Source organism: Ceratotherium simum, chromosome 12, assembly GCF_057802395.1.
Source record: "Ceratotherium simum simum isolate JZ-2026a chromosome 12, ASM5780239v1, whole genome shotgun sequence".
Classification (NCBI taxonomy): Eukaryota; Metazoa; Chordata; class Mammalia; order Perissodactyla; family Rhinocerotidae; genus Ceratotherium; species Ceratotherium simum.
This window is the reverse complement of record NC_141911.1, coordinates 39,445,326-39,473,062: the sequence shown is the minus strand read 5'-3', so window position 1 is coordinate 39,473,062 and position 27,737 is coordinate 39,445,326. Positions and strand designations below refer to the sequence as shown.

The following is a 27,737-nucleotide window of genomic DNA, read 5'->3' as shown; positions in this document are numbered from 1 at the left end:
GGTAGGTCCTGTGATTCTGGCTCTTGGCAATTTATCCAAAAGCAGTTTGTAAACTTTAATGCCATATTATGCAAAGGTAACATGAAATGGAAAGAAAAGTAAAGACTTAAATTGTGTTTCATACCTTCCTTTCTCCCCAACCTTTCCAAAAATTACTTTTTAATTACAAAAATAAAACATGAATACATTCTCCTTTGCTACTTGATTACCTTTTGGATTCATTTTTCTTCTTGCTGGAGTACGTCCTCTGGTAGCTTTTCTTTTGTTTTCCCTCCTTCCTCCACCAGAGAGTGTCTGTGGATAATAAATTTTTCTGAGAGCTTGTGTGTCTGAGAATTTGTTTTAATCTCTCTTGAGTGTTTGTTTGGCTTGTTATTGAACTCTGAGTTTGAATTTATTTTTCCTGAGCATTTCTAAACTTGTTCCATTATTTTCTTGAAACTGCTATGGTTGGTCTGAATCTCACTCCTTTGTAGGTCTATCTGTGTCCCACTGTACATTTTAGGACTGTCTTTTTCACCTTGATGTTCTGGAGTTTTATTATATCTCTGTGTGTGAGTTTGTTTTTAAATTTTATCCTCTTTGGGACTGACTAGCTCTTTCAATCTGAGGCTCAGGTCTTTCTGGTTCCAGGATGTCGGGTAGTGAGGAAAAAACCAGAAAGGTTAAATTGATCTGTCTAATAAAGTGCTAAGGAGGAGAGAAAAGGGACTCTGTGGCCAAACGTTGGAGGGAATTTTAAGGGGTTCTAGAGAGAGGGAGAAGAGGAAGATTTGGAAGGATACATTCCCAGTAAGGTGAGGAAAATGTCTAAAGAAGATTTTGAAAAATAGTTATTAAATTTTTAAAAGTATGAGGAATATAAGAGTAATCATTGAGGGCCCAAATTCTCCCAGGAGATTTGGATTGCATGAGGGCTATTTCTTCCACTTCTAAGTGCTCGATACGAAGAGACAGTAAACATATGCAGCCTGTATCATCTGAATTACTCACTCTCCTAACTAAATGGTAATTAGGGCTTGAGTAGCTGCAGCCCCAACACCCCTGACAAATACTGAGCTCCTAGTTGATAGATGCTGCTCTTCTCACTAGAGTCTGAGACATGCCTGAGTAAGTAGTGATGCAGTGTATCATATTAATACCATTTGATGTGTAATGTGGCCCTTTTCAGATGACTCCATTCGTAGTGATTGAACTTTGGTAGGTGGATGCCTGATGGTCTTGGGGAGGACCAGGGTGGACATGAACTCTCAAGTACTGAAAGGCTATCAAGGTCATGCTCTGCTGACCTCGCCTATTCTAGACTGAGGACTTTGTTCCATGGATTGTCTGGGTCCACCCGTTGGACGTGATGTGTGACACAGAGGAGAGAGATTTGGGAAAAGCTCAAACACAGAACTGATATTCAACCAACAATAACATCTCTGAGCAAACGAAGGCAGAAGAAGCAAACAAAATTAAGTTCAGGAGTCTTCTGAAAATGTAGGGCAGCCAGGAGAAAACAGTTCACTTGGATCCTCAAGGGAATCGGGTGTTTCCTCCAGTTGCCAGCAGCATTTCTCATTTTCTGGAATGCAAGATTTCCTCCACTTTGTCTGTAACCAGAGCTCTATCCATCTCTAGAGAGGAGATGTGCTTTCCAAATTATAGCTATCCCTGCCTTTCTGCAAAAAATGGGACAGTGTGAGGTTTTTAAAACTGCATTTTACAAAACAAACAACAAGCAAACAAAAAACCCGAACATGCCTTTACTTTATAATTTCAAGATGCTGCATTTTCCATTTTTGGTTAATCTATAATTGATTGTGGCTCTTTAGATTTCCTACATTCTCCTTCATCGTCCCTCCATCCTTTATGTTAAACAATTAATGCTCTATACATTTGTATGTGAATACTCTTCTGGAATAGGGTGCCCAGGAAAAAATCCATTTTTAAAGGGAGAGATTCTGAAATAATAACTACCCCTTGATTTGAAAATTTAGGTTTTCATATAGTAGCATTTGTAAAAGCAAGCCTACCTCTAGAGAAACATGTGACAAGTATCTAGCAGATGTCATTACTGCAAAGTACTCCCATCAAAACCCTTAAATTTTCACTTCCTCTGGATTTGCTACTTTAATGAAAGAGCCCGCCACGGTGACAAATACACTCTGCTTCTCAAAGTGTGGTCTGCGAGGCTCTGCCAGATGGTCTCCAGAATAAATGCTTTCAATATGATAATGTTTATTTTTGTGTTTGTGGCATGAATTAATAATTTTCTCATGATATTTAATAAAAAACAGACTACTTCATTTCTATCTTATAAAACCCAGTACCCTTCTTTCCATTATGTCTGATGAGAGTTATTATTTTTTTCCTGGTGGTGAGGTGGCAGCCAGCATGGCAGGATAATGGAGTTGTAGCTCTTTTTCCCCAGCTGAAGTAGTATGCAGCCTAGACGGGTTTGAGATCCATTGCTCTCCATAAAGGTCAGGTTAGCAATGCATCAGAGAGGGACGGTTAGTCAGGGTAGCATGAGACCAGGGCTCCAACATAAACAACCTGTTTTAAGCTTCAAGATTTAACTCCTAGGTCTAATATTCTGGAATTTGGTGGCTGAGTCTGTGCTCTCTCGCCATATACATCATGTTGTTTTTGAGGCCTATTGTATTCCCTTCTAAACCTTCATCTTTCCACACTGGAATCCTTATTTTATAATTCTAGCCACAGTAGAGGGGAGGTGGAAGGTTACTTTCCATCCCTTGACCGTTTTTTTGCACTTCTCTACACTCTTGTATTTAGAAGTGCCACTAAATTTTATCCATGCAGCCTGTTTCCTTCCTCTTTGGCTAACAGAAGCTGGTCCAGGCAGACAGCAATAGCAGGGATGGTGTGAAGACAGACTGCATGCACTTCACAGGATGAGTTATACCAAAAGGGATATGGAAAATTGGTTTGGAGTGTGGCTGGGGATTGTGATATCAGCAGATTGTGCTTCTCCTCTTTGAAGGAATATGAAGCAGGGAATGGGAAAAGGTTAGATTTCCCTGAGAGGGAAGGGAAGGTTTGGCATCTTTTGGCAAGTACTAGGTGTGCATGATTTTTTTTTTCTTTGAATACCAAACTTAATACAAGAGCAGGCTTTTCTCCTTGTCACCAGCTCCTCACCATCAATTCATTCTTTAACCTATTGGAATTTGGTTTCCACGCCAACCTGTCACTGAAACTGCATCCTTAGAGATCACCAAGTACCGTCAAATTGGTAAAGGCTGTGAGATTCAGCCTCACCCTGCTCATCCTTCTGTCCAAGTTCATGTAAAAGTCTCTCTAACCTTGGCTTCTCTAACAGTGTTATGCTTATCTAAGACTTCTATGGTTATTTCTTCTTGTCTCCCATGTTGCCTCCTCCTCTGTCTCCATTAAAGTTGGTATCTTCCAAGAGTCTATCTTTGGTGCCTTTGTTGTTGATGCTACCATGATGTTATCACCCTCTCCGCTGGCTCCAAATATTGTCTTTGTGTCTCCAAGTCTGATCATGAAATTTCTTCTGAGCTCTGGAATGAATTTTTCAGTCTTTTCTACACAAGAATATCCTATTCAGACAGGAAACTATTGCAAAACACCTGGCAAGAACGCAAAGGACCTGCACCAGGTTGTTAAGAGTGGAAGGACAGGATAGATTCATAACATACATGGCAGATAAAATAAACAGGATTCTGATGGATTAGCTGTCCAAAGATAGGGAGGAGAGATAGAGAAAAGGAGGAGGAGAGAAAGAAGGAGGCAAAATTGACCCCAAGTTTTGTAGCTTGTGTGACTTGGAGGATGGGTGTGCCCTTATGGGGCTAAGGAATACATGGTTAAGGGGCGGATGTGAGGGAGAGGATGATGGCTTTGGTTTAGGATGTTTTTTGTCTTTTGAGTCTTCCTTTTGTAACACTGCTAGAATTATCTTCCTAAAACTGGTCACATGCCATTCTCCTCCTCAAAATTTTTTCTTAGCTCTTATTAACTACAGAGTAGTTTAGACGTTCAGTCTCCTTAACAAGGGACTCAAAGCCCTACACAAGCTGGCTTTGTTTGGTTTCATTATCTCCTAGCACAACAGAACCCACAAGGCAATTTCTCACCTTCTTGACTTTTCTCAAGCTGTTATCTCAATCTGGAATGCCCTTCCCACTTTTTTCTGTCTATGAAAATCCTACTCATCCTTTAGATTGTAGTTTGCATGCTACATCCCCCGTAGAGCCTCCTCTCACCCTGGTTGGAATTGGTGGCTCTTTATTCAGTATTTCCACAGCAATTTATGTGTATTTTTCCAGTATTATAATGCATTTGCTCAAACATGTATTTCTTCAATTGGATGGTAAACTCCTTAGAGCTAGGAAATATATCTTACTTATCTCCATTTCTTACCAGCTGCTAGCACATGACTTTCCACGTATTTGTTGCTCATTAAATAGTGAATGAAAAGGAGAGAGAGAAATTGGACAAGGTTGGAGTGGAAGGGAGTCTGTGAGGGGAGCAGTGATTGGTAGGATAGGCTTAGACTTGCTTTAGAATATGGCCAACTGGGATGGAAACTTTGGGTTATAAAGAACAGGTGTGGAGAATCATAATGAGAGAGGCAATGGATTATGGGTAATGTGAGGGGCTCGTATTTAAAGACAGGATCCTGTGACACAAAACCATGCGTGTACACTAGTTAGCCTTACTCACAGGCAGACAAGCCAAATTGTAAAGTCCTTCATCAGCAGGAAATTATTATTCTGCCCATTAAAAAAGATACAAGACTTCTGCGTATTTAGCTCTTGTTGCTGCTGTGTCTGTTGTCTGATGCCATAAAAAGATGGGACCCTGACTGATAGTGTGGTGGTGACCCATTGCTATGCCCATTTATTTAATTGTGGAAGTGATGGGCAAGGAGATATTCTGATTAATGAGATTTCTTTGACCCTTAATTATTTTCATATGTTACTCTTTCATCAACCTGTATTTATTTTCAGCAGCACAAGGGAAATATGAAAAATATTATCTTTTAATATTGTGAATCCCAGAATAATAAAATTTATGGCCTTCCTTCTGGATGCTCTCACACATATACATATCTATTATGTTAATATTTATTTTATGTATGTACTCTATACATTCTTCATATATATGTTCTTTTTTTTTTTTTTAATTTATTTATTTTTCCCCCCAAAGCCCCAGTAGATAGTTGTATGTCATAGTTGCACATCCTTCTAGTTGCTGTATGTGGGACTCGGCCTCAGCATGGCCGGAGAAGTGGTGCATCAGCGCGCGCCCGGGATCCGAACCCGGGCCGCCAGCAGCAGAGCGCGCGCACTTAACCACTAAACCACGGGGCCGGCCCATATATATATGTTCTATGTATCTATGTAACCACCCATTATTCCATGCTTAGTCCAATCTTCCATTAGTAAAAGGACTGCTAGTTGTGGGTTAGAGATGGGAAGAAACAGAGATGACCCATATCCTGAATATTTCAATTTTCAATCAGGTGTTTTCCATGAGGACAGATACCTCCCTGTCCAGCCCTAGGTTCCTGAAGGAGATATATATACAGAGAAAATGGCAGGTAAATATAACCATTTTATTTCCAGCCAACAACCCCTTTGTTGGATCCCCATTCATGGTAAATTGGGACCTATGAGAGCCACCAGGATGCCTTTTGCTTTGGCTTGAGGTTGGCCTCAGAAGCCTAGGGGATGGCTCTTCTCCCTTGGCCTCATTTGGGCTCTCCTGTGGCTTTCCCAGATCAAGGAGGCTCTCTGAGGTGGGAGGCAGCCCATGTCCCTGTCAAGTGACTTCCCCCAATGGAGTCCTAGAAGAGCTCAATTCCATTAGAGAAATCAAAAAGCAAGCCCCAAAGAAGGGAGGACTCTAAGGAGACTGCCATATAGATGAGAGCCTTTGCCTGCTTCTCATGTGCCACCTCTTCCATTCCTTAGCATCATGACCCAACACCGTCCTTGGCTCTGCCCAACTCCTGCTGGGGGAAAGGAGAAGAGCTTTGAGCTAACGCAAAGATTGGATGTGTAGCCAACATTGGTTTAGAGGCTAAAGTGATAGCAACCTTCATGCCAAATATGATAATTTTATTGGATACCTATTGTTCCCCATCTCACAAACTCACTTTCTTACTCCACTCCTTGCTGTAGCAACCAACTATGGTCAGGTGTAATTGACAGCACCTCACCTCAGCTTCACCAAGCGTCTTTTGCTTTCTGCACTTTGGGCTTCTTTGCCACCTTTGTGGCTGCCTGTGGGAACCTACTCAACCACTCTGAATCATGGGCAAACCTGGAAGTGCAAGAGAGTTAACACTCCCTGGGTCTGCTCTAGCCCCTTCTGTCTTCTATCCCTTGGGCTGTCAATACTGAGACACATGTACACAGCTCCTCATGAGGGTTCCCAGGGGATTGCATCCCAGCTGTTCACAGCAGTGACTAGCTTGCCTATGCACCCTGGGATTGGCTTTTCTTTCTTACTTGCTTCACTCTTTCTAGTTCCACACATTGGTTTCTCAGAGTTTTGCTTTTTAGGGGAACCCAGAAAATAGATAGACAGAGAGAGAGACAGAGAGAAAGGCAGAGACTACAAATGCTGACCAAACCCGTTGCATGGAGAATGTTCTAACAGACTACTCTATTTGAAGTGGGACATAAGGGGACGGGGGCTTGGTGGTCCTTTATAATACACACTGAAAAGTCTGTGGACGACTAATTAGGAATTGCAGTTAAAGTTAAAATAAGAGAACACCGAAGCCAAGTGATGGCATCTCCTATCTAGAAATCTTTGCGATCGGAAAGACACTTACCGTTCTGGGATGGTTTGGGTGGAGCCCTACATTCAGGCCAGAGGATGGCTAGATAACTTTCTCTTGTCCCAGCCCAGTGTATGCTCTCTTGACTTTACTTGTCTGATGATGGAGACAGATCAGTTATTTCCCTGTGTCTCTGTAAACACGTGGAGCCTTTCAATTCAACAAAGTGCCTGAGAGTTTTCATAATGTGCTTAGAGTTCTTGGGCTGAGAGTCTTTTTAAACAAGTGGCAGAGTAAGAATATTTAGTGTATTCTTTCGTTATACCCAAACTAAAATGTTTTTCATTTAAAAGAAACAATTTGTTCTTTTACAGAAAACATTGGAAACATGGTGCGCAGAGAGCTCAGGGGTCACAATTGCACTAGTCACCTGGAGAAGGTTGGAATAAGTCAAGTGGTGGGAAAAAGAGGGGGTGGAGTTAGAGAGATGAAATGGGCAGGGCAAAACCTTTCCATCTCCATCTGGCTACCCCCTAACTCATCTAACCAGATTAAGTACCCATGGTTTGGTAAAATGTATTTAAGCTACCCTCAAGATGACTGAAGACAATCCCAGCATGATGATTTAGTGTTTAATCAGAAGAGAAAAATTATAGACCTCCCAAATTCTGAAGTTAGCAGAAAAACATTTTTAGCCATTTTTTTTCTCCTTTAAGTCTGTTGTGGCTTGAAAGCTTTGAGGTGCCATTTTTGCTATAACTGAGCAAAACTGAAGTGCCGCTTTTGCTTTCAAAGGTTGACTGACATTTGCTTGTTTAGAAAGAGTCATAGAATCATAGCATATTAAATATTATCTCTTAGGGTGGGAAGGAGTCTTAGAGATCATCAAGTTCAACTTCTCTTTTTATAAAATGCTTCCGAGCCTGGCTTCAGGTGATCTGACTCCACGGTAATGTCCCTCATGATTGGAAAACATTATCTGTAAACCAGATATTCTCACTAAATAGGGTGGGAAGCCACCAATAGGGACTGGCATTCAGGAAAATAATTTTGAAGTGTGAGTTGAGGTTGATTCTCTGCTCTAGGTCTAAAATTCTATTGAAAACTAAGAACTAATTAACTAATAGTTACCTTAACGCTATCAAAATGGAATTCCAAAGGGACACAGCAATTGATTTTCCTTTTCCCCTTGCAGCTCCTACCAATGTGAGCAGGATTTGCATTTTCCTGTTTTACAGATCCAGCTATCAGGAAAGAATTATGAATGGAGATCTGCTGCTTCATAAAGAAGAGGTCTTGACTGATTACCTGAGACCATTCAGACCCTGGACAGAGGAAGAACGGGCCCCTCGGTCCCCAGAGTCATTTAATGTCATCTCATTTCATTTACCCCAGGGCCTGCTTAGTATTTGCTTGTATTTGCTTGCTTAGTTAATTGTAGTTATTTGCAAAATAAACTTCAGTTTGTGTGGGACTCTTCTGTTTTGAGAGAGTGACACCAGTAAGAATGTTGGCTGGGTCTCGTGAATGTTTGTGGTTGATGGCTCCTTAGAATGGTGTCTGAATTCCCAAGGCTATTCTTTCATCCTGTGATTTTGCTCACAGGTTCTAAGGTGCATTGGGAAGGATTCTAGTTTTACGTTCTGTCTTCTGCAAGCACCACAGATAAAATCATTCAGCTGCTGTCCCCTTCCTTCCCTCCCTACCCTTTTAGGTGCAGTGAGCTCCTCTTGGTTCTCCTTCCTCCCCATGGGCTGAAAGCACCGAGATGACTTGATTTCTGTGTTTTGGCAACTAATGAGATGTGCCTTCCCCTTCAAATTGTTCACAAGCCTCGCACGACCTTTGGCAGGCAAGAGTTCTTAGATGATGCTTCTGACTGTGGGTAAGGAGATGCATGTGCTCATCAAGCCTTGATATTTCTCCTTGTTCCCCTGTGACCAGTGCTGCAGCTCTGTTAAAACCAGGGACAGTTTTTGGTGGCCACCAAATTATAGACACATTATAGAAAACGTGGCCTTGAGTCTTAGCTTAAAATATATTTATTTAACACAACAGTAGGAAAAGTATGTATGATCTTGGATTAAATTCAAACAAGGGCCACATTACTGGCTTGGAGATGCCCAGGTCTGCATGCAGCGCTCTCTAGGTAAGTCAGGATGGAAGAGGATGTGGTCTGTTCTGTCATGGATGGCTCCAACCCCGCCATTCCTTAAAGTCACTGGAAGCCCATTAACAGGGGAAATGATTACCCAACTGATGATTATTTTCTTTATATTTCTGGTTTTTCTCATCCACAGGGGAAATGTGAGGTAGATGTGGAATCTAAGGGACAAACAAGTATGTATACGAAATGTGAAGCCACTCCTGCCTGTAATGCCAGCAAAAAGCAAAGAAGTCTGACTTATTTTAATATTTTCAGTAAATATCAGCCACGCCAAAACAAAACTGGAATTTGAACCAAGTGAGAGAACTTGCTTCATTCACCCAAAAAATAGCTATTGGATGGAAAAATGAAAGGGGAAAATAGTGTCTGATTAGTGACTGGTGATTTTCAAAGTGGCTTCTCCTACATTATCTCATTTTATAAAAAGTAAATTTGATCTTTTTAAATGTTAGGGTGAAGTGGATCATAAGTTTTTGTAATGAGCAAAGGATATTTTATGAATAAGCATGCATGAATCAGGCAAAACATTCTCTTTTGTTGCTTTATATTTTCTATCAATCATCACAGATTCATGGGGAAGGTCTATAATGGATAGAACTTTAAAATGGGTTTTAAAAAATTATTGTTTGAACTTATGTGCTTTACATCTTTTTTGGCCTCAGTTTGTTTCTCTGGTACCTTCCTTTGAATGGTGAACTATTACTTGCATTTGGATAGATTATTATTTAGGTTGCAAAATATACCATTTTCCCCCTCATTAAAAATCTGACAGTTGCCAAATTTCATTAAGATAAATGAAATTATTCATCTGCTCCCCTCCCCCCCCTTTGGCTACGGGGTCAATAAAATGATGTTAAGCAGGAGAAGGTAAGGCTGGTGAACATTTTTAAATGTCACTACGTAATTTCAGGAAGGAGCCAGGCTGCAACTATACTGAATGATAGATATGCTCTCAACCTTAATGGCTATGAATGACTTATGTAATAACAGTTTGCATTATAACTATGGCTGTTCAAACCTTGCATTTTGCAATCGTTATAACTAGTAGTGGACATTTCCTAAACTTATTTAAAATACACTGAAAAGTAAAAATCAGAACAAAGCAAGACAAACAAAACTTTGAAACTAACAAGTAGTCAAGGATGGCAACCAAGAAAGAAAAAGAAACAAGAGTATAGCCAACCTTTTTTTTTTTTAATTAGAGTATATTATACTTCCAAACTGGATACACTAGAAATTGGCAATGCAACATAAGATGCAAAGGAATATACCAGTTACTGTCAAAATGACCCTGTACAGCCTTGTAATGCAAAAAGCTTTATACAATACAAATTTTCAGTAATGTACACAAACCTTGACAGTATGATCACTGAACATAACATGAGGAGTTAAAAAAACAATAGAAGAAAATGCTGAGAACTCTAACTGCATTACTATATGGAAAAATAAGCTAGCTTTCATTGAAGAATGCATAGTGAAAACAGAATTGAAGTTAGTTGGCAGGTGAATTTCTCAAAGACGTTAGTGTTTTACACGGAAAGGATATCTATGGAATACATCCTTCCCTGAGTATCAAACTGCAAACCAAATTCAGGGGTACATGTTGTCTTGGTGGAGTCTGAAAAATGCTGTAGATTTTTTTCTTTATTAATAACAATAATAATAATATAAAAAGTCAAACAAACTCCAAACACACCTTTTCTCACTCAGAAAACTTTTATAATTTACCAGAAAGATTGATGACTCTTTCCAAAGTGCTAAAAAAGTTGCCCAATTACATTAAGCATAACTAAGTCATTCAAATACAAGTTCAGTGGCAAGCAGTGAAATGCATGGCATTTGAGCAGTAAACATCTCCTTCCAACACCCCTCTCCATCTTAAAAGTTTCAGCCTAGGACCTCATATTGCACACGTGGCATGCTGTAAAATCTGTAGTCCTAACTGTCAGGGCCACCCTTTCAGGTTTTTAACCTGCTGGTGCTTATGTGTTGTTGGCCTTTTCTGCCAGCCTCTGTGGGATCACCGTGGCCCTCTTCCTGTCATCACTGAACTTGTAATTTTGAAAGCACATTATTAGCCAAGTGGCACATTCTCCATTATATGGGGATAAAGACATGACTTTAAAAAAACCAACCCACCCATAAGCCCAGTATTCTTGGAGTGTATTGTCCATAACTGTCTATAGTGTCTTTTACTGAGACATTGACATGGCGAGGTTGAACGACTTTTCATACATGGCCAAGAACAAATGTCTCTGCTGGAGAATGACCGAGGGTGCAGGAGCTTCCTGCCTGCGCTGGCTCAGCCTTCCTGCTCCTGGGGACACCTCCTTAGTGTAAACAGGTTTGCCAGGGCTGGATGACTGGCGAAGGGTAGTGTAGCACACCTGCTAGGTCTGGGGGAAGGAGGGTGGGTATGGAGGCGGAGGGGACCATGGTGTGGACAGACGGTACAGTCTTCTGGCTTCCTGGAGAACTGTACCAATTTAGAAGGAGCTTTCAGTGAAGCAAACTGACTAGAGGAAGAAAATTAGGGAGGCTTTTATTTTCCCCTGGTGAAACAGATGAAAAAAAAAATCCCAACTCTAGGATAACGCATGATGGAAAATAGCAACGCAGTCAGAAAGCATCATTCCTCCTGTACACCAGTTCTTCAATAGATAAATAATATATAAACTTTTATATTCCAAACTTCCCATTATTATACAAAGCATATTTCTTCCTGCTCTTTCAGTCTGTTTCATACTGGAAATTCTGTCGTCTTAAAAATACAAGCAATGAACATATTCAGCCAAAGATTGTTTTCCTTTTCTTCTTTTTAAATCATCCATTACTTTTTAAAGATGAGCAAAGGGCTTTGCAACCAATCTACGTCTGCTTCTTGCTGCAATAAAGTGCTGCACATAAGTTGCCATTTTAATGACCACAAAATAAGAGCTTTAAATAAGTATAAAGTTAGCCTCCTAGCAGGTTATATCTACCAGGCGTTAACAAAATGGAATACAGAATTATTAATAACATGGAGAATACCACTATAGCCAGACGCCCTGCAGACACAATGGAAACTTCTCAGGGGCATAAACTGAACCGTGGGACTAAACAGCACCTTTTTGTTGGGTCGTTATATGTCAAAGAGGTTGTGACTAAATTTTCAAACATACAGTCTACTCATTCCATATAAAAGGTACATTTTCTTCCTTTTCTTTTACTTTTTTTTTTTTTTGCAGATGAGAAACAAAAACTAGTGCAAGACCAAAGCACTGTGCAAAACTGCTGTTTCTTTTTTTTTTAGTCTGAGCATTTATACCCAGAATTTATCCAAACCCCTTGTAATCTCCTTGGCTGGATTTATCAACCATAAAATTTTTCACTCATACTTTTTTTCCTGCAAACAAATGGTAACCACTGAATTAATACATCATATATATATATATATATATATATATATAATCTGCCCTTAAAAAATGATGCATGGTGTGTGTGTGCCATACGCACTGTAAACGTATGGACACACAGAAAACACACTTCAGTTTTGTGATGTTAGCTGCAGTGCTGCCAGATATTTCTTCCAGGTGGGTCTCTTGATTCCTCGCATCTTCATAACCAGAGAAGATCCAAGCACAAGGGCTCCAGTATTCCCTCGGAAATCTCAAGCAGCACTGTGGATGTCTACCTTCCTTCGTCGACTAAGCACCAGGCCCTACCACTCTGTAGCCATAAAATAGAGAGGGAAACGGGATGAAGGAGCTCAGGGAGAGACTGCAGTGGATGAACAACCCAGGAGGGAAAAGAATGTTCATAGCTGTTAAAGAAGCCAGTACAAAGAATGTGCAATAGAAATGTCATGGCACACGACACACGGCTTTCTCTTTCAGAATCCACAAACGCCCACGCACCCCACTCACCCAACAGAAAACAAAAACGCACCAGTATATAAGCTTACAAGTGCTGATTGCTATTAAGGACACTCTCTTTAGGGTTTAACAAGACAAAATTCCTTTCAGATAGAAGTGCGGAGAAGGGCTGAGAGTGGGGGTGGCTGGCTGGGGCGGCATGCCTCTGAAGGGAGAGTAGGCAGGAGGTCACCTCTCTGAAGATTGGATAAAGCAGCTTTCAGGTCAATGCAATAGGTATACACACAGAGCCAATTCTATTCCTTACTAAAGATATACAGTACACGTGGTTCAGACCCATGGGGGCCTGTAGGTTTTGCAGCAACATACACCTGCTGGGGTTGTGTTTAAGTTTTGTGGGTTTTCTTTTTTGTCTCTGTCTCTTTGTTTTTGGTACAGAACATGGCTGCCCTCAGACAGTCTCTGCTCTTTCTCTTAGTCCGAGATAGGCGAGGAAGGAGTGTTTGGGGGAGGGGATGCTGGGAGGCGCAGTCTGAGGTCGGGGAGGGTGGAATGTGAGATCCAAGTGGTTCTTGGGGTATAACATTGTCAAGGGAATGAGATGGGCAAAATCCGAGTTCCGATACTTGTCAAAGCGCAAAGGGGAGCCGTTGAAGGCCAAAGCCTTGAGTGCCAGGTTGGGCTCTGAGCCGCCGCCGTGGGCGGCAGACAGGGCCACGGTCTGCAGAGCCTGGGAGGCGGACATGACCGACAGGGGCGACAGGAGATTCCGGGAGCTCCCGACCACAAGGAGCGGGGCCCCGGGGCCGGCTGGTTCCTTGGGGGCTGCACACAGGCCCTTCTTGTCCTCCTCGGGGCAGTCCCCACTCTGGTGCTTCTTGACGTGGCGGCTGAAGACAAAAGGGTGGGTGGTCTTGAACAGGCACTCTTCGCAGCTGAAGGTCTGGCGTGGGGCGTGCTTCAGCTTCTTGTGCAGGTTGAGATTGTCCTTGCGCTTGCAGCTGTAGCTGCACTGGTCACAGTGGAAGGGCCGCTCCCCGGTGTGGACGCGCACGTGCTCGATGAGCTTGTTGGCCGTCTTGGACAGGTAGCCGCACTGGTCGCACTTGTAGTGGTTGCCGAGGCGATGCTCCCGGGTGTGCGTCTCCAGCTCCAGCTGGTTGGCCTTCACTGTCTGGCAGATCCGGCACTTGTACTCCATCTTGTAGTGGGTCTTGAGGTGGCACTCCATGGCAGCGGGGCGGTTGGTGGAATAAATGCAGAATGGGCACCTGCCGGGGGAAGCAATGAAAGGGAGGTTCAGCCAGACAGGTTCTGCTGCCGCCCTGCTTCTACCCTCCTCACCTGCCTTCCCTCACGCCTCCCTCCAAACTCTGAGGCCTGGCCTGCCCCTGCCCAGCCCAGCCCTGCTGCCTCTCTGGGGTTGAGATGACCCTCTTCGGCTCTCTCTGCTTATAGAGCCGTCCCCGCTAAGGAGGAGCTCTGACGAGGTCCGCTCAGCCTACTCTGGGTCTCCTGGCTGGAACAGTGAACACCAGCCCTCAGGAAGGGGAGCAGAGAGAGTGTGAGGAATAAATAAGCTGTCGCTCCCTTCCGTCCTCCCCGCCCGTCCCCTCGGAGCCCTCCCCACTCCCAACCGGACATAGCAGAGGGCTAAACCTCATGACCTCCCCTCTAGACGGGAGCAACACAAAGAATCGACTTTTCATGCACCACACCAAGCACACGCAGAAAGGCTAAGAGTTTTAAAGAACAGCTTATAGGGGGAGAGCTACCTCCAGCAAACAGAAAGTCGTAGGGGTCAGAATCGTGCTTATTAAAGGGTTGTTAGGATGAGAAGGCCTGTGTGTGTCTCTGTGTGTGTCTATACATGGAGATGTACTCATAAAACCTGTCTCCTACAGCACTGGTTCTCCATCAGGGAAGGAAGATGAGGACCAGGACGAGGCCATGGGAGAAGGAGGCCCACCCACCAGCCCATCTACTAATGAGGGATAAGGAGGGAGGGAGACAACTGCTCTCTGGAGCTTGAAGACATTATTAATATATTATTACATCATGGAAATAATAATAATCCAACTGGATCTTAAATTCTCAGTGGGCAGGACCATATCTTACATTTCCTCTGCATTCTCTACAGTGCTTGGTAGAGGACTCAGCACATGGTAGGCACCGCTTCATTACTGGACTGGTCTCTACATGTGATTTAGGCAGATTCTGGTGCCAGCTCCGTCACCTTATCGGGCCGTAGCTGGAAATGCCCTGGGATAAAGCCTGGGCCTCTCCGTGGCTCGGTTTCTCCATCCTATGCAGTGAGGCTACGCTCCCCCCAAGCCTCCTGGCTGTCCAGAAGGGCCAGGAGGAGCAGTGAGGGCATGTTTACAAATTCTGCTGCGCTTCTCTTTTGGAAGCTGCCAGGCTCGAGTCGGTGGCTGATAGGATAGCTGTAGCGTGTTTGCTCTCTTTACAAAAAGGATGCAAATGCAAAAGTGGCTGCCTCAGCTCTCGCTGGGCACCTGCAGGGCAGGGCCCAGGAGTGAGCTGTCCTCTGAGGGTTTGGAGAGGTGTTCAGCAGAGCCCAACACAACCGAGTGCACCGTGCACTGCTCCTCAGCGCCAAGCTCGCTGTTAGCCTTGGAACCTCAGCTCACAGAAGAGTGCACACGAGAGAAATATAAAGCCCATTCCCAGGTCAGGTGCACACACAACCCCTACGCCAAGCTGGGCCTTACCTAGAGGAGTCTGAAACTCACCACTGTCCTGAGCTACGGCAAAAGAAAAATAATAGTATAATCTTATTTGATCTGCATTATGAACAGGATATAGAGTACAAGCAGTTCCATCACAGAAAAGCAATTGAGACATCGGCAGTCTGTTTCATTTTAAGGACATTTCTGTGACCCACGGCTCAATCTTTTCTTTCACTGCTCAGGCAAAGTGCTAAGGGTTTTCCGTGCTCCCGTTATTTATTGTAAAGACACTCTCTCAGGCAAATTAATTCTCTGATACGGCAAAGGGAAAACAAAACAAAACAAAACAAAGACTCACTGTATAGCCAGAAGGCATTATCAATTTTTTCAAAGTATTCTTCTACTTGGTCATCCTAGAACATAAACTATTACACAGGGGACCGTTAGCACCACAAGGGAAGTGTCTGTTCCGGCAAAAGCATCAGCGTTCACTGGGCATTCTCCCCAATGGCTTGGAGGCTTGGGACTCCTTAGGTCCCTGAGAAAAGGCTAACTAGCAAAGCCACAACTGGCCGGGTTGAAGTATTAATGGGTGTGACTGGGCTACTGGGAAGGCAATGAGCGCTAGTCCAACCACAGAAATACATGGCTTTTTTTTTTTTTAAATGAGTACATAAATATTTAGAAAGGGACAGTGGGAACAAACCAAATCAAATTCCCAAATAGGCTCTTGCTAGGCATTTCCCATTTACTGGTGGTCTTGAATTATAATTGCCCCACCCCCATCCCTGTAAACCTCCCCTCCCCCTCCCATCTAAGCACCCCCAAGAGTGAAACAAAATGGAATTCCACAGTAGGTGCTGCTCCCCGACTCCTCTGTTTGGGCAAGTTTTTGAGGAGGGTCCCCCTGACCAGGCAGGAGCCCGGGGGAGTCAACCCTGCATTGCCCACGACACTTGACTCCCAGGGTCCTTCTGGGTCTCTCCATCCCTCATCCACTCAAAAGAGTCATGTGACCTCTCTGGCAAGTTGTGAGTTTCAAAAATAAGAATGTTTAAAAACAAAAATTTTTTTTCTTGTATTAATTAAAATGTAATTTTTCATTCTTTTAATTACCTGATCATTTCAGCTAAACATGAATCATTATGCCTTGAAAATTGTGTGTCTTTCTGTGTCCAGTGACATACGCTTCTTTCTCTTTACTAGACCATAAGTGAACAGGGATTCTGATTTCAGAATTACAGAGAAGATTAAATTCTGGTAGTGCTAGGACACAAATTTCCTGAGGGTGGAAATAATGTTTTATTCCTTGTTTGCCCTTTAGCACCTCTTATCAAGCCAGACACACAGTGCCTTTGATAATAACTGATGGGTCTCACTTCAGACCAGAGGGCTTCTTGCAAATATTGGTTAATGACGATGCTCGTTGTCTAGGTCTTTGGGGATCTGTGAATAACATGTGACTGGAAATGTCAGACCTCAGGAAGGCTAAACCAGGGAGATGCCAATTCCAGTTCCTGGAAAAGCATCCGGTGTGTTAGCAGGAAAACACGAGGCAGGTGATCTTTGCATGCAAAACGTTGCCTCCTGCCTGTTCAAACTGACAAGGATCCAATATTTGGGGGTGGGGTGTGGATGGGGCGGTTATAACGCTTATTTAATAGATATATGACAAATCAGCTAAAAAATAGAGACAGTGAAGTGCAGTGACAGTGTAATGATCTACACTTGCGGACAATGACCCCCAAGTCCATTGAAATCAAGTCTGAACAAAACTCCAGCAGTGTAGGATGAGTCTACCCTTGCACATGAGCTGCTCCGACCTGCCTTCTTGCTCGTCGGGAATCCCAGGATATTTGTGAAATGGATTCTCCTGCTGACATCTGATGCCCCCCTGGGGGACAGGTCTAATTCATATCCAGCTAAAGGTAGCAGAGGTGCCTAACTCCCCCCATGCCAACCTCCCTCTCTCCATGTACCCCAAAACCTTCAGGGGAGGGGACGGGGTAGGGATGGGGAAAGGGCGTTTAATAACAACACAGTAAAAAGTTCTGTACTTGCTTTCCTTACTTGAGCCCACCGGTGGGGACAGTGTGGCATTTCTTATGCTCCAGCAGCTGTTCGGGCGTCTTCATGAACTTGTGGCACACGTCACACTCAAACATCCGGGTGATGAGGTGTATCTGCAGATGGCGCTCAAACATGTTCTTCGTCTTGCAGACAAAGTTGCAAAAAACGCATTCGAACCCTGAAAGGACCGAAGCTGGGTGTACAGGTGCATGGGGCAGAGGGACAGGAGGGCAGGAGTGCGGTGGAGATCCCCTTTCTCCCCCCTACCCCCCAGCTATACCCTTCCAGGCACTGTTCCCTGCATCTCCGTGCTGAAAGGAGTTAAACATACAGCTTTGGAATCAATGTCACACTCTCCATTCTTCCATCCCGTATTTAGATGCAGATCAAGCCAACAGGAGATGCAGATTTTAGGTGATACATGTTAGACTGTTCCCAAGCCTAATATCTGTTTTCCAACGTCACTCCTCTCCAGGGCTTAGTCTCAAGATTGGTCACCCCCTAGATTGGAGTAGGTTGAGAAGGCCAATCCATCTCCTGCTTACCTTTTTCTGGCTTTTCCTCACTATTCAATGAGGGCTGGCTCCCAGGCAAGACAGAGATGACCAGCAGGTTGTTCCCGCTCTTGTTTCTCTGGGAGCTGTCTGAATCGTCTTTGCTGTTGGCTGAATCACTCAGAGCTGAGAGGGAGGATGAAGAGGGGCTATTTGATTCACTGGGGGTCTTCCTGTCTTCCCCTGAAAAATAAAAAAACCCAGGTCTGTTACTTAGGAGATGAAAACTCTAGAGTAATAGCAATTAGGGGTGGGGAGTTGGGTGTCATGGCTACATCATCATTTAGGGAGCACAAGCTGAGGTTTCCCACTCCCCCAGTGCACCTAAGGGATCCCAGACACTTGTGGTACTTGTGGCCAAGAGCAGGTGTTCATTCATTTGACAAGTGTTTATTGAGCTCTTACAATAATTAAAATAAGGTGACAATAATAGCTAAGATGTACTGAGTGTGTTACCAAGTTCCAGGAACGATGTCATGCTTTAAATGCATTTTCTCATTTTATCCTCTCAAAAATTCAATGATGCATGACTATTATCACCCCATTTTACAGATGAGGGGAGAGAGGCACAGTCAGGGTAACCTGGCCTAGGTCACATGGCTAGGAAGTGGTGGAGCAGAGATTTCAGTTGGTCTGACACTAGCATCCATGCTCTTCATCACTGCACACCGGACTCTCTCAAAGCCGGGAGTGAACAAGTCAATACGCCATTAAAATCTAGCATCAGGAGACTTCTGCCTCCACTCAAGATGGAGTATCAGAGACTAGATTTACCATAACTACTGAAACAACTGAAAAAACCAGACAAAACATAACAAACAATAGTTTTCCCACCATTAGACATTAGGCAATGAAGAAAAGTGATTCCTGAGAGACAGGAAAAAAAAAGAGGTGGGCCCTATGATTGCCCTGCTTCCTGCCTTGAGAGACTTTTCAGACTGCAGTACAAGGAGGGGGAACAGAGGTGGAGCCTGACAGACCTGCTGAGTTGAGGAGACAGAGCTGAGGGTCTGGGGAGATCAACTTGGCTAGATTTCGCAGGACAGAGTACCAGAGAGGAGAGAGCAGCACAGAGGAAGAACTCAAGAGAACTGCAGAGGGTCTCCTGTGAATATTCAGCAGAGTACGGATCAGAGCATGTATGTAAGGAAACTACCCAGCGTTGGAGGGAAAAAAGCCATCTGAAAGGCTTAGAGAACAGTACCTGTTTCCACCAGCCAGATTAGAAAGACTCTTAATTCCCAGGGCACTGGGTAGAAAACTGAGGAAGATCTCTTAGTAGTGGGTAATAATTAGCCCTAGATGGAGCACTGCTCCAGACCTGCCTGACAAGTCATAAAAATAAGACCCTCGGGGCCAGCCTGGTGGTGCAGTGGTTAAGCTCGGTGCACTCTACTTTGGCGGCTCGGGCTTCATGGGTTCAGATCCCAGGCATGGACCTACACCACTCATGAGGCCATGCTGTGGCGGCATTCCACATACAAAATAGAGGAAGATGGGCACAGATGTCAGCTCAGGGCCACTCTGCCTCAAGCAAAAAGAGGAAGATTGGCAACAAGTGTTAACTCAGGGCCAATCTTCCTCACCACACACACACACACACACACACACACACACACACACACACAAAAAGACCCCAAAGGATCAAAGTTTCTAAGTAATTAACTGGTCAAGAATACTTATAGGAATATAAAATATCCAGCACCCAAGAACTTAAATTACAAGGTCTGACATCCAAATAAAAATTATCAAGCATGCCAAGAAATAGGAAAACACAACTGAAATTGAGGAGAATAATCAACCAATCAAAACTGACCCAGGGGCCGGCCCCGTGGCTTAGCGGTTAAGTGCGCGCACTCCGCTACTGGTGGCCCGGGTTCGGATCCCGGGCGCGCACCGACGCACCACTTCTCCAGCCATGCTGAGGCCGCGCCCCACATACAGCAACTAGAAGGATGTGCAACTATGACATACAGCTATCTACTGGGGCTTTGGGGAAAAAAAAAGAAGGAGGATTGGCAATAGATGTTAGCTCAGAGCCGGTCTTCCTCAGCAAAAAGAGGAGGATTAGCATGGATGTTAGCTCAGGGCTGATCTTCCTCACACAAAAAAAAACAAACCTGACCCAGAACTGACAAAGTTGTTAGAATTTGCAGACAAGGACATAAAAGCAGTTATTGTAACTGTATTACATATGTTCAAAAAGTTAAGTAGAGATATGAAAGATATAAAAAAGACCCAAATCAAATTTCTAGAGATGAAAAATTACAATGTCTGAGATGAAAAATACGCTGGATGGGATAACCAGCAATTTAGACATGGTGGAAGAAAAGATTAGTGAGCTTGAAGACATTAGCATAGAAATTATCTGAAGTGAAACAGAAAAAAGAATCATAAAAATGAAGAAAGCATCAGTGAACTGTGGGATGCCTTCAGGTAGCTTAATGTAAGTTTAATTGGAGTCCCTAATGGGGTGAGGAGGGCAGAAAAAATATTTGAAAAGGGCAAACATGTTCCAAATTTGAGGAAAACCATAAACCCACAGATCCAAGAAGCACAATGAATATCAAACATAAGAAAGACGAAGAAATCTACACCACGGGACATCATAATCAAATTGCTGAAAACCTGTGATAAAGAAAAAATCCTACAAGCAGCCAGAGGAAAAAGGATACCTTATGTGCAGAGGAAGAAAACTAAGGATGACAGCAGATTTCTCACTGAAAGCAATGCAAGTCAGAAGTAGTGGAGCAACATCTTTAAAGTACTGAAGGAAACAACTGTCAACCTGAAATTTTATACCCAATGAAAATATATTTCAAAAACAAAGGCAAAAAAAAAAAAAAAAAGAAGGAAAGAATTCATCACCAGCAGACCTAAATTACAAGAGATGTTAAAAAAGTTTTTTCCAGGGAAAAGGAAAATGCCACCAAATGTAAAAATAGATCTACACAAAAGAATGAAGACTACTGGAAATGATAACTACATGGGTAAATATATGAGTTTTTCTTATTATTTAAGTCTCTTTAAAAGACAAATTAATTTTGTTAAAAAAATAATAACAATGAATTGTTGGGTTTATAACACATCTATAAGTAAATGTATGACACCAATAACATAAAGGCTGGGAGAGGAGAAATGGAAGTATGCTTTCAGGAGGTTCTTATCCTACATATGAAGTGGTATAATATTACTTGAAGGTATACTGTAATAAACTAAAGATGTACATTATAAACTCCAAATAACTGGAGAGCTATGCCTTGTTCATGGTTCAGGAGATTCAATATTGTTAAGATGTCAATTCTCCCCAAACCATTTCAATGCAACCCCACAGTTTTAGGTTAGGGTAGAAAATATAAGGAGACTGTGCTTCAGTTCTCTTCAGATCAGTCAATTAAGTAATTGTAAACTCTAGAAACAAACTTCCTTTATTAAAAGATTACAAAATAAATCATGCATCACATATATAAATAAGAAGTCTGGAAATAAACAAAGCTATAATGATGGTTACATATGGTGCATGAAATTATCAGCATTGTTTTTGTTTTCTTTTGTTTTCAAAATTTTCTAGAGTGACTATAAATTACTTGTCCAATTAAAAAAAGCTTTTAAAAAGAGGAAGGAAAAATTACTCACTTAACAATGTTTCCAAGTCCTCTTCCTGTCAGCACTGCATTATGCCCAGTGCAGATAACTCTGAGTTTAGTTCATAAGTTTTAAAATCTTGTTCCTAGCAGAACTGAATTCGGTTCCTGGACAGACAGTATGTGACCTCACTCACTGACCCATGAGGAGGGATGGAATATGCCTTTAAAATACAGGCATCCCTTGGTACGAGGAAGCTATTTGAAAACTAGCACCATTATTGCCAGTCTCTTACCTAAATATTTAATATTTAGTCACATTTTGTAGATAAATAGAAGATTTTCAGTGGGGGCCCTGAGTCCCTGATACTGCTTCACCAAATCCATCCTCTAAAGCAGGTCTTACAACAAGAATATTGCAAGTGATTATTTTAGATTAGCTTTTAGAATTAAAACATATAATTTTAGTTGCTATCTTTAAGAACAGCTTCAAGTACCCTCAGGCTTAAGGCACTGGGGAGAGCTACCGAAATTAATAAATGTATAAATATACAGGTGCCCCAGCAGCCACTCTGGGACACAGCATGGGGAAACAGCCCGGTCTGCTGAATTTGTAATCCCTACCCAAAGAGCTTCCTCTCCTCTCAGCCCTCATCCCCTTTTGCTCTCTCTGCAGGGAGTGAGCCAGGGTGCCCTTGTCAACTCAGTCCAAGGCTCACTGGGATCCAAGTGCTCATTTACCTTCAGCATCACAAAGATTCTTGGTGAAGGACACCTGTGCACAGGTAATGCAACCTCATACATTAGGACAGCCAGCTGGAGAGAACTTTAAAAAACCTAGATATTTCATAATTTAAAATGACACCAATTGAGAAACTGAGACCATAAAAAATGACCAGTCGTCTTGTTGCCTCAATACAAATACCATTACATTTTTGGTGGACTTTTCATTCTTTTAAAAGTAAGCATCTCTATTTTAAAATTGTTGCCGTTAATTGCTTAGTGGTTAAGAATAAGGACTTCAGTTCTAGAATACCTGTTTGAATGTCATCTGTACCACTTAGTAGCTGTATGACCTGGGACAAGGTATTTAATTTTGTGCCTCAATTATCTCATCTAAAAAATGGGAATAATATCAGCTCCTGCCTCATAGGTTTGTTGTGAGGATTAAATGGGGTTTTATATGTAAAGCACTAAGAACAATGCCTGGCTCACAGTAAGCATTACAGAAGAATATATTATTATTATATTATAAAATATAACATGTAATATTTACAAAGTATAATAACTAACACTGTATTTTCCCATGTGGTCGTACATATCTGGCACACAACTGGCTCTCAGGAAATTTAGGAAGATCATTAGGAATTAATAGTTTTAAATGATAGTACTATATCCATGGAGAGGACTTTACTACTCAAATATTTCCTTAAAATTAAATTTTAAGCTAAGATTAATATTTCACTTGCTAATTTTTTCCCCTACAGATTAATTCCCAGAAGTGGGATTACTGGGTCATAGGGCATTACATTTTCAAGCCTCTTGGCATATGCCACCTAATTAGTTTCCAGAAGTTCTTCCACTCTGCAGGGCTGTGGCCACGAGAGCATCAGTGTGATCCCGCAGCCATGGGTACCCCTATAAACAGGCTCCTAACTTCATATGTGAACCAGAAGCTGCTCTTGAGTTTTAATTTGACCGCCAGTGAGGTTGAACATTTTTCCTTATGTTAAGTGATTAACTTTTATTTCTCTTATTGTGAATTGACTGCTCATATCCTTTGTCAATTCTTCAATTAGAGACCGAAAGTGTTTCTTACCAGTTTCTACGAATTTTCTACATAGTAGATATATTAGCTTTTTGTCATTTTTATAAACACATTTTTCAGACTGTGGTGTTTTGTTTTTGTTTCCCTTCCCTTCTTTTCTTTTGCAAATAGAAGAAATTGGTGTCAAATCTCTTGATTCTTTTCCTTTGCGATTTCTTATATCACTTAAGCTTTTACAAATCCTTTTCACTTTTTAAGTCTGACAAATATTCTACTTTCTTCAAGCCATTCTACGGCTGATTTGTTAACAGGGATTGTGTAAGTCATCTGGCACTGATTTTGGTGTCAGAGTGAGGGTAAGTATTAAATGGTTGTATTTTCCAAATAGCTATTCAAATTCCTCAATGCCATGATTACAACATTTAAAACTTGCAGCAAAATGTGCATTGAGGAAGTCACGAGCACCGGAGGGAATATTTTTCCCTTGCTGATATTGTCTGCAGGGACAAGGAGCCAGGGAGTGGGAGAAAGACGGTAAAGAGGGATCACTGAAGAAAGACCTAAACAGAAGACAGTTGCTTAGATACCCACCCCATTCACAAGGGTGCCTTGGGTAAGAGTAGCCAGCAAGGAGGTAGGAGAAAGCACATGGATTCTGTAGGAGACTAAATAAAAAATTAGCTCTGTCAATTAAAGCTCATCTTCTAGATCACAACCTCACTTTGGTAACAAGACAGCATCGCAGATTTCCTAGGGTAGTGAAATAAAACGTACCCATTCCTATGATGGGTAAATCAAATTAGAGAACAAGGCTCACAGGATTAGAGAATCTTAAATCTGTGGGGCATCTCCTGCACATTTAAAAATGCAGGGAACTGTTGGAGGCCCGGAGAAGTTCAATGAGTTCCTACCTTCGCAGTGCTATTTACGGTAACAAGGGGTCCAGATTCAGGATCTAGAATTCAAAGTGTGCTTTCCTCCATCCCAAGGAGGGATCGAGTCCACATCGATTACATACATAAGTCAGGAGACTCTAAGGTTCAAGCAAGGGCCATGTTTGGGTAATTTTCTTACTTAGCATGCACAAATGTGTGTAGAAGCGCTTGCACACATGTTCATTCATTGGATGAACACTTACTCCCCATCTATGCTGTGCACGCACTAGTCTAGGAGCTGGAGACACAGCATCGACTTAGATAAGCTCCCCATTCTCAGGAATATATAGTGTTATATGTGTCATGTGGGATGCATACTGCTTTATATCATAACTTTGTAATTATACAGCTTATTAATTTACAGATTTAGATTGACATATTTTGGGTCAAATTCAAACACTTCAAAACAGCAACTAAATACAAGAAACCCTCACTGTGAGACCATCAGCTTATAACAGGGGTCAGCAAACTATAACCCTTGGGCCAAATCTAGCCTTCTGTTTTTGTAAATAAGGTTTTATTGGAACACTGCCATGCCCATTCATTTGCATATCATCTGTTGGTACTTTTGAATTCCAATGGCAGAGTTGAGTAGTAGTGACAGAAACTGTATGGCCTGAAAGCCTAAAATATTTACTATCTGGTCTTTAAAAAAAAATAGCAACTCTTGCTAGCACCCCTGGCTAGAAACCTATAAAATAGGTTATTCCTATTCCCTAATAGCAGCAGCACTATAGGCTTCTACTGTATTAAAAAAGAAACTTCTTTAATGCATTTCACTCTTGGCTCTCTATGCTAACAAACGAGAACATTCTTCCTAGCTAGACGAGGAGCAACACCATCTCAGAGGGAACAAGATCTTTGCTGTGTTCCCTGTGGCAATTATGAGGTGAGTGTGTTTGCATAGGTTACTTGTGAATGTGAAGTTTCCATTGATGACAATTAAGTGATTCTAAGTCCAACTTCTTTCCAGCCATTATGGTTTCTATGGTTTCCTTGAGGTGAGGGGGGCGAGAGGGCTGTGGAGCAGGGAGGTTGGAGGAAGGTTCTTGGCTGAGTTTAGACATACTTTGGGGTAGAGAGAGTTTGAAGAATGAGAGTGTAACAGAAAAGAGAAAGAAAAAAGAATATCTGAAAAGCCAGTGGAAATGGAAGAGAGGCTGGCCTCTCCCTCCATTAGCCACTCCAGAAGTGCTGAATTTAATTTGTCTTCGACATGGGTTTCCCAGCTCACCTGCTGCCCACCGTGCTAATGTGGTTACGGTCAGACAGCCGACTGTAAAAACGGCACTTTCTCACTCAGCATAACGGCTCTCTGCAGACCTCCAAGTCAGAGCTGCTCAACTTACTGACAAAAACAAGCTTTTATTGCTGTTGGCACCACAGAGCCAAAGTGGCCAGTAAAGCACAGAGAGATCTTTCTCAGCTGTGCACGTCGTCAGCGCAACTGTCAGGGAAATTCCCCTTCCCGAATCCTTCAAGTGCCGACGATGCGAGGGGCTGACCCAGCACCCAGGGCTGGCAGTCAGCAACATCAGCTCGTAATTTGTAAGCACCGCACAACCGGGGGGAGCTCCTCCTCATTCTCACTTAATCACTCCACGCTGGTGTCATTTGTAACCATCACTTGTGAGAGGATAATTGCACAGTGATGTCAAAATGTTAACATCATTAAATGGAAGAAATTAACCAGAATGGCAAGAGCCTTAAATGAAAGGCAAGCACTGGCCAAGTCTTGACCATGGTCTAGAGAGTGATCGGGTTGTTTCAGGAGAATCTGGTTTTCTTTGCCCCTGAGCAGACCTGCCATGTGTCATTATGGACAGGGTCAGGGCTGCAGTTTCATGGGAGAGGAGCAGAGCCTGCAGAACTAGGTGCGTGGGGCCATGGGGCAGCAAAACAGAAAGGTCCAAAGCTCTGCCAAGTGTTGCGAGGAGGCTGTCAGAAGAGCAATGATACAGAGAGCAGGCTCTCCAATGAGTTTCCGGGGTCAGATCCTAGTTGTTGACCTTGGACAGAATACCTCACCTCTGTTAAGCCTCAGTTTCTCCACCTATGTAGTATGCTAACAATAGTATCGACCTCAGAGGGTTGTGATGAGGCTTAAATGAGATCCAGCCTGGGAGTGTCTAAGAGCTTGATGACTACTACCTGTGACGATGACGACCAGGATGAGGAACAAGCACACAGCTCAGCCGTCTCAACTGCATCTGAACTTGAAAGTCCTCAGATCAGTGAGACACAAGCTGAGCCAGGCAATGGCATTATGGCTACAGAGACAGGTGGCTCTGCTACCCTGGGGAAGTCCTTCCTTCTGAGGAAGGAAACGTCAGTGTTGCATGGTGATGAAGATGCTTCTGCCAGGTGGGCAGGCACTCTGGGGTGGCGGGGGATGGAGGAGAGAAGGGTGAGAAGGACCGACAGGGATGGTCACCTGTGTGTTTGGTGCCAATATGAGCCTTTATCTCTGCTTCCTCCATGGTGACGAAGTCGCAGGTGGTGCAGCAGATAGAAAACATCCACTGCTCCTTGTCCACGTGGAGCGACATGTGGCTGACAAACTGGACATTGAGCTCGGTCTCAAATCCACAGACGTGACAGCTATGAGATGATGAAAGAAAAGAGGGGGAGAGAGAAGAGTGATACTTCTAAATACCTATAGAACTGTTATATTTCTATATTCAGAAAACTGGACTTTTACACACGTTTTCTTCCCACCGAAAGATTTTGTGCTAGAAGATTCTTCTGCTTTCTGGGATGCCTCTGGAGTGGTCACTGTGCCAAATGGATTAAGTACCAGCATAATGTAACAAAATCCCATATATGCTATAATGATGCCAAATAATCATAAAGTTAATTTAAAATTACAGATTCCAGATGCTGCACATCACCTAACTGATTCCTTTGGGTGAAGAGATGCAGGGCAGCCTTGCCAAGATGTTAGTGGTGCTGGTACACGGATAAACTTGGAGCGCCCCGCATACCCCAGGAGCATCTCTCTGGCTCTGGAAACCTTCCATGTAGGAACAAAAGCACATGCACGTTGTTGGAGGCACTCCAAGCAGGAGCAAGCCCTGTCTGTGACAATTCCTGGTAGAAGCCACCCATCTATGGAGACATTTCGTGCAAAAGCAAGTTTCCACCAATCTGTAGGGCCTATCTCTTGGGCAAGATTCAGTAGAGAGCCTGAAACTTGGGATTTTATAGCAACCAAACCGAGTACTGATTCCTGGTTGAATATGGAAGAGAAAATAAAATTCCAGGTACTAAAGCACAACACAACCAAGGGAAAATATGCTTTCAGGGCTATTTCCTTAAGATTCTCAGACTTATTTTTCCTCGTCTTTTC

General features: G+C 42.8%; 2 protein-coding genes across 6 annotated transcripts in view; one reads left to right on the top strand and one right to left on the bottom strand.

Moving 5' to 3' along the window:
• C12H4orf51 (chromosome 12 C4orf51 homolog) overlaps positions 1–12,658 on the top strand; it is a 53,475-nt gene extending 40,817 nt beyond the window's left edge. The window contains 2 exon segments of the mRNA XM_087437568.1: positions 12,484–12,605; positions 12,607–12,658. Coding sequence (XP_087293694.1) covers positions 12,484–12,605; positions 12,607–12,658 — 174 coding nt within the window.
• ZNF827 (zinc finger protein 827) overlaps positions 10,091–27,737 on the bottom strand; it is a 173,354-nt gene continuing 155,707 nt past the window's right edge. The window contains exons 11-16 of one of the 5 annotated variants that reach the window (XR_015553812.1): positions 26,823–26,989; positions 18,093–18,284; positions 17,548–17,725; positions 15,836–15,902; positions 15,520–15,552; positions 13,964–14,058 (exon numbers count right to left, since the gene is read on the bottom strand). Coding sequence is in view for 4 of the 5 variants with exons in the window: in XM_014780184.2 (XP_014635670.1) it covers positions 13,239–14,058; positions 17,548–17,725; positions 18,093–18,284; positions 26,823–26,989 (1,357 nt within the window). In the remaining variant the exon portion in view is untranslated. Of the gene's footprint in view, positions 14,059–15,519; positions 15,903–17,547; positions 17,726–18,092; positions 18,285–26,822; positions 26,990–27,737 lie in introns of those variants that run through there. The other 4 variants (XM_014780186.2, XM_014780185.2, XM_014780184.2 and 1 more) reach the window with 4 other exon arrangements.